Source organism: Conger conger, chromosome 4, assembly GCF_963514075.1.
Source record: "Conger conger chromosome 4, fConCon1.1, whole genome shotgun sequence".
Lineage (NCBI taxonomy): Eukaryota > Metazoa > Chordata > Actinopteri > Anguilliformes > Congridae > Conger > Conger conger.
The window spans coordinates 6,235,677-6,243,007 of NC_083763.1; the positions used below are offsets into that span (position 1 = coordinate 6,235,677).

A 7,331-nucleotide genomic window follows, 5' to 3' on the forward strand; every position below is an offset into this window, starting at 1 on the left:
GCTTGCCAACAGTCACTTTTTAATCTAAACGGGACTCCACAGAGCACCTGCAGCCACGGAAACAAGGTCAGTGTTATGAAGCAACAAAATATTTTATGGGCTCGGTTAATGAGGGAAGAGCGTGAGAAGGTTTCGTTTCATTAATTTCACCGAAATGAATTTATTATTCCCTTTCTTTCAGAATTGCCTCTTCATTTCGCCCCCGGCGGTGATGATTTACCTGGCGAGATACTGCCCGGAGGAGGGCACCTCGTGTTTATTGGGCTTGTCGTAGCAGTTGACCATGTTCTGGATCAGCGCCAGGTCGGGCCGCACCACGGTGGCGGCCGACACGGCCCGGCTGACCAGCTGCAGCGCGTCCAGGATGTAGAAGTCCAGCGGCTTGCGGTCCACCTCGCCGTAGGCCAGCAGGCCCAGCGGCAGGCCGATGGAGTGCAGGGCGTCGGGGCTGAGCGGGTATCCCATGATCCAGTGCACGGTGGGCAGGCTGAGGCCCAGGTCGTGGGCGCTGCGGAGCACGGTGGCGGCGCACTGGGGGTCGGCCCCGAACAGCAGCACGGAGGCGGGCGGGGGCCGCGCCTGCCGGAAGTGCTCCCACAGGAAGTCCGCCACCTCCACTTCCTCCTCGGCGGCCGCGGACAGGTTGAGGGCGGCCCGGAGGTGCCAGCGCGCCTCGCCCCAGTCTGTCCTGCTCTGGAGCTCCAGCAGCTCCAGCACGCCGGCCTCCTCCCAGCCCTGGCACAGCACCGCCATGCCCTCCTGCCAGCCGCTCCGCTGGAGCACCGTCAGCAGGAGCTCCGCCAGGCCCGACGGGGCGATCCGCGTCACCATCTGCAGGTGGAACCGGTTCTGTAGGGGGGGGGGGGGGGAGGTCAGAGGTCAGAGGTCAGAGGGCGCGGAGGGGTCAGACCAGGTTGCGCGCTGTAGCGGCGCAGCCTCGGAAAAAAACGGCGACCGCGTTTACAGCCGGCGACACGAACGGGTCGCTCAAACGAAGATTGAAACGTCTCGTTGGAGAGGACAAAGTCAATAAAACGCAATGCCTGGGGCCGGCCCCGGGAGTCACGATGCTAAATTATGAGGCCCGTGAGTTTTACCCGCACGGTGGTAATTCAGCAGAAATTTGTCATGTGCTCTACCTCTTCCCCTTAACGCTTTAGCGGAGGTCATTTGTAAGTACATCGGGGGATAGCAACAAAATGGCTGGCTAATTACCGAGGCTTTAACATACGTTATGTAACCTACACAACGCCTTAATGACGACGTCCGGCTGATATTCAAAACAAGTGAAGGTTGGCTGAATCGCCACGCTTCTCTTGAAAGACTAAAGACGATAAAAAATAACCTTACCGCGGAATGAAACGAGGACAAGGAACACTTACAGAATATTACAACTGGACTATGCACATTCCAAACAATATATATCTGTGCCCTGTTAATTTTCCTCATTTTACTACAATCGTAAAAAAAGGTTTGTACTCTGTGTTTTTCTCTGAAGATGAGAATAGACTTTCAAACAGTCAGTGAAATAATGTATAATGCTGATGGAAATAAATAATAAACACCCAAGTTACTGATCACAGCTTGCTAGCCATTAGGATATTTGTTCTCAAACTGAGTTTTAGTATGGCCTGTATATTCACCTTTATTTGAATACATTACATTGTTATTGGTATCTTGACAGCTCTTTCATTTGCAGATGCATCAGCCCTGGCTTACTTTAAACAGGAGGTTCTGGGCCTATTAACATTTTTCATTTTAATCCAGTGAAGCGGCACTAAAGCACGCCAAGTTCTTCAAAATATTCTACACAGAGCATACTGCAACTTTTTACTGGAATTGGCAACAGAACAGTACGATGTAACCAAATAACTATGGGATGACAAAATGAAATTCTTAGAACAACAAAAAAGAAAAACGGCAAACAATATAGCTGTAAATGCAAGCATATTTTTTTAGCAGTTCTGGCAAAGTGTCTCCCAATTTATTGTTTTACAGCATCAAATAAAGATACAATAACTTTACAACCCCTTAACTATCCCCGCCGCCTTTTCTTAACACCAGCTCGAAAATTACAGACCCAAAATAAAATGGTCACTACTCCTGAACCCTATTGACTACATGCACAATCCTGGTCTCAGTGGAAGCTTATTTTCTCACTATAATTTTTTATTTTATGTTTTTGAGTGGATGCTTGCGGCTGTGCCTGGTGGGCCCAGAAACACAATGGAGCCACAGCCACAACAATTGCCGAATACACTTTCAAATGTGCTGGCAACATCACCAAAAATAAGCATACTGCATTGGTGAGTGATTTCTCCCAAGGCTTCCGAGTCTGTTTAGGCATACAGTAGGCATTGCAAAAAACATTCTCTGTAGTAAAACATCAACCATTTCAGGCAAAAGGTCTGAAGAACTATTTTTGTCTGTACGTAATTGTCTCAGCGTGCATACTGAAAAGCTTATGTTTTGCAGGTGAAAAAATGTGTGTTGTTTTATGCAAGCCTAACAAACTATACACTGCTGGAAATGAATTTTATTAGCTAAATGCTCCTTAGTCTGCACTCTAGTACCATACCCCTAGCTGGTCGTATGCTGAGCAGAAGTTATACTGTAGTTACATGCACACGAAAAGGGACATTGACTATACTGGTTCTGGTCAGAGATCCTGGGCTGATTGTGTTCCAGCAAGCCTATACAATATGTAGATAACAGCATTCCTATGTACAGGTATGCAACGGCAAAATAGACCCAAAAAAAAGACAATTCTACGAATGCATATTCTACTGCCGTTTCTCTGAGTTAGCACTTTTTCTGATCCTTGCCCTGAAAATGATAGTGACTTTACCCTGATTTGTGTCAGTCTGTGGATTTCCAAAATGCAGGGAATATGAGGTCCCCCAGGCTTCTTTAGATTGAAAATGTCACCATGAAGAAAAGGAATGAATGCAAATAAACCCACTATGGTCCGAATATGGCCTGGCGTGACTTATTTGGATAAGGTCTCACCTGCATGAATTGTTGTCTCCTAAGAATTGGTGCAAGAAGTGCATACCCATAACCAGGGATAAGTGCACTGAAAGACCCTAGAGGGAAGTAAATTTCAACTACTTAGACCTGCGTAATCAAATCTCAACGGCCAGATAAATCCATGGTAGAGAAACTGACCTTGAGACAAAGGCTGACAGGTTATTTATTCATAACTACACCAGGAATACTTAGGTAATCATTTTTGAATCATTGAATCTTGAATTTCATGCAGTTATTTTGCAGTTGCTGCAAAATTAAAGGAAAAACTGCAATCTGGAAGGAAACCAGACGAGAGAAATCTCGTAACGTCCCTGTTTAAATCTAAAAACATCCGCGAGCTTGGACTAGGCGGTCCACACAACAGAGCGCCGAGTAAACAAATAAACGACTGTTTCTATGAAGACTCGAGTTGACTGTAACGTTAAATCACTAATTGTTCTAAAACTCCGGGCTTAAGACTTCACACAATCAGTTTTCAAAGAGAGTGAAACTGGACAGTTCACACTGATAAAACTTTCTTCAAAAGACGTTCTAAATCTGTCTCGTCTCGACTGTTTGGTGGAGACCAAACTTTACTGGCTAGCCTTCAGTTTGATGTGGTTAGTTTAGAGTTTCCTGTAAAAATATCTGCTCAATGGGATAGGCCTATAGCTCTTTGATGTCTTGCAATTACATTTAGACAACTGCTGCTTTGAAAACTCATAATTCACTTTCAATAGGTTCATGACCAGAACGTTTCTTTCTTGCCGTGGTTTTGAAAATAATTGGCAAATTAAGCGTTTTACTCCAGGGTATGTTTTTAATTATTTAATTGTTTTGTTTTGAGTTCTTTAAGGCTGAATCAGAACTTTAGCCCTCCCCACACAGACTCTGCGGGCACCAGGCCACTGTCCAAAGCCAGTAAGCGCCAAAATGATGAATATTTCCAGATAGATATTACATTACATTAATGGCATTTGGCAGATGCTCTTATCCAGAGCGACGCACAGTTGATTAGACTAAGCAGGAGACAATCCTCCCCTGGAGCAATGCGGGGTTAAGGGCCTCGCTCAAGGGCCCAACGGCTGTGCGGATGTTATTGTGGCTAAACCGGGGATCGAACCACCGACCTCGCGGGTCCCAGTCATTTACCTTAACCACTACGCTACAAATATTATAATCATAAGCTCGGGGCACACCTCACTCGCAGAAAACGAACACCCTCGTAAATGAAGCGATGTGCTGATGTGCGAATAAATCCTTTCAAAAACATTTGTTGCGTTCCCACGGTGACCTTGGGCCGCCATTGCCATTGTTTCAGTTACACTCCCTGACAAGTTGTTAATTTGGTCTGCCTCCGCGGCCAGGGCTGCAGAGGTGGGGGAAAGTCGTTGTTATTCATGGTCTGTCAGAGCGGATTTCCCGCGATCATATGCTACCCCTCTCTGACTCGGTCTGTTGGGAAAAAAACAAAACAGGTGAAGGACATCTCGAAAGCCGATCGTTGACGTCTCAACACCGGAGAAGGCGGCGGGGCAGAGTCTGCTGACAACATTAATCAAACGTTTGATATTCGTGACGAAAGACGCGGCCAATCCTCACCGGGGGGATTTAAAAATAAACGGCTTTGTTCCGCGACGCGGCGGGAAACGCGGCTTCTGTGGGATTCTGGGAGGTGTCAGTCACGGCAGAGCGGCGGAGGCGGAGACGGTCTGCGCGGGAACCGACGACGACGCGCCAGGGCCGTTTCCGTCCGGGTACGGAATCGGAAACCCGGACCGCGCGAAACGGGACAGAGAGAGCCTTTAGAGACGAGCTGAAACGGACGTCAGAGCTGCGGTGTGGTGGAGACGCGGGTGAAAGGCGGGGAGTCGATCTGATTGAGGCTGAATGGGGAGGGGGAAGCAGAGCCGTAGCCGATGGTGCCGGGGGGAAGAATGCACGTTGTTGCGTGGAAGGATATCGATTGGAGAGGAACGGAAATTTGATACACATTTGATCTAAATACAGGCCCGCTGGTACACAATGACGTACATTTTTGTAAAATCCCCTTTTCCCGGAAGTGGATGAAAAATAGAAATTACAACTGGATAATTTTTGGGAATAAATACTGTCAGGCGTGATTTCCTATGGCTAAGAAGAATTGACAAAATTGAGGGAAAAAGTTAACTTTTCCCATTTTAATGCTTGTTCCTGAGAGTGCACTAGGTGTGAGCAGGGGCGTATGGTCAGGGAAGCAGAAAGCACTAAGGCTGAGACAGAGAGTGAGGGGGAGAGAGACAGAGAGTGAGTGAGTGAGTGAGTGAGAGGGAGAGAGAGAGGGAGAGAGAGAGAGCGTTTGAACTCAGCAGGAGAGCGAGGGGCTTGCAGGATCCGACCTGTCTCTCGGCATGTGAGCAGTCATGACATTTGTAGACTCTGAGTGTGACTGGAATAAAAGAAACGGCGCAGTCGGACGTCCGTTCCCTCCGCCACGTCGTGTGGACCTCCGACATCACGCTGAACTACTCCCACGGAGGTCCACGAGGGCACCTCGTCAATGGTTGTGATTTCCTCAGCCAGGGAGCAGTGTTTCAATGTGTGCTTACATGTGTGTTAACATGTTTGTTAACATGTGTTTCAATGTGTGCTTACATGTGTGTTAACATGTTTGTTAACATGTGTTTCAATGTGTGTTTACATCTGTGTTAACATGTTTGTTAACATGTGTTTCAATGTGTATTTACATCTGTGTTTACATGTGTGTTTCTGTGACAAGCAGGCTATTTGAAATAGGCTAAGTACTCCAAATACCTTTGTGTATATTGTAATATGTATTTTTATGTGCTTAGAAAAATCTTAATGTAATTTAGCTTACTTCCAAAATAGCCTTTTATGTATTTTCGAAATACACCCTGGTCACCCTCTTAATCAAGTGGTTTTTATTGAAATAAAACCTCTCGTTTTTTTCGCTCTGTTCCAATTCTGTTCAGCTCATACGCTTGTGCTGTATAATCTGCAGGCGGCCTATCCACCTGTCATTTCACGTGTAAATTGAACCAATCAGAGCCTAGCTTCCCCAAAACCTTTGTAGCAAGAAAGTATTTTGGACTTTTAGCTTTCTTTGTGTGCTACAGTAGTTATTTGGGCAGCAGGTAGCCTATAGGCTCGGGTACATGACTGGGACCCGGAAGGTTGGTGGATCAAGCCCTGGTGTAACCACAATAAGATCTGCACAGCTGTTGGGCCCTTGAGCAAGGCCCTTGACCCCTGCTTAGTCTAATCAACTGTAAGTCACTTTGGATAAATCAGCTACATAACACATTATTATTATTGGAAACTTGGCCCTGACCAGTAGATCTATCGTTTACCTTGTTCCATTGCAGACTAAGATTGTCAAGTATTTTTATGCAGAAAATTAACTAATAGTTATCCAGAAAAAGTAATAGGGTACTAAAATTTTTAAAGCATTTGTATTTTTAATGTATTTGTTATTTGTTATTTATTTTCAAAATAAAAAGTTGATGGCCAGTTTCACCACTTGGTCCTAGAATAAATTAAATTTTGAATTGAGAACATGTCTCCGTACAAAACTCCTCTTAGTCCAGTCCTAAACTGGCCCACAGTGTTTTATTTTCATTTTCAAGCATTTTTTTCCCCAATATCTGCCCTCAACACATATTACCTTCCTGTACTTTTCATTGTACAGAATAATGTAACAAACTTTTTTTAAAACAAATGCACTATATTGCCAAATCATCAAAATGTGAAATACTGAGCTTTAGCTGAACTCCAAAGAAGCCTCTTTAGATCTAATCCAGCTCATCCATTATTAATCTCATCCCACAGACCTTGCCTTTATACAGACATGTGCAATTAAATGTTCAGCCCATGAGTTTATTTGGGGAAAGGGGACTGGGAACTGACCTTCCTTTGAGCTCCATCGAGGTTATATGACAAAACGGGGGGATTGGTGTGAAGAACTGGCAGCTAAAAAGCAGAGTGGCCCAGGTAGTCAGTATTGCTCTGATCTACAGGACTGGAAGTATTCGGGGACCATTTTTTACCTGACACAGAGAAGCTTCTGTGATGAAAACAGCCCTGGTAATTTACAGCTTTGGGGAGTTAAAAGGTGTTTATCACAGGATTTATGAAAAATCACAAAACCGGGTGACGGCACCAGCAGAGAGAGAGGGAGAGACAGGATGAGAGACAGAGAGAGGGAGTAGGAGAGGGAGAGAGGGAGGGAGTGAGAGAGAGAGAGAGGGGAAAACCTCATCACGTGGAGACTTTGCTGACAGCGGTGTGATGATTTGAGAAGCAGGTGTGTCAGGTAGAGGTGC

General features: G+C 45.6%; 1 protein-coding gene across 1 annotated transcript in view; it reads right to left on the reverse strand.

The window, feature by feature from the left end:
* grin3bb (glutamate receptor, ionotropic, N-methyl-D-aspartate 3Bb) overlaps window positions 1-7,331 on the reverse strand; it is a 72,892-nt gene that overhangs the window by 18,560 nt on the left and 47,001 nt on the right. Inside the window, exon 2 of the mRNA XM_061237752.1 lies at window positions 221-849. Coding sequence (XP_061093736.1) covers window positions 221-849 — 629 coding nt within the window. The remainder of the gene's footprint in view (window positions 1-220; window positions 850-7,331) is intronic.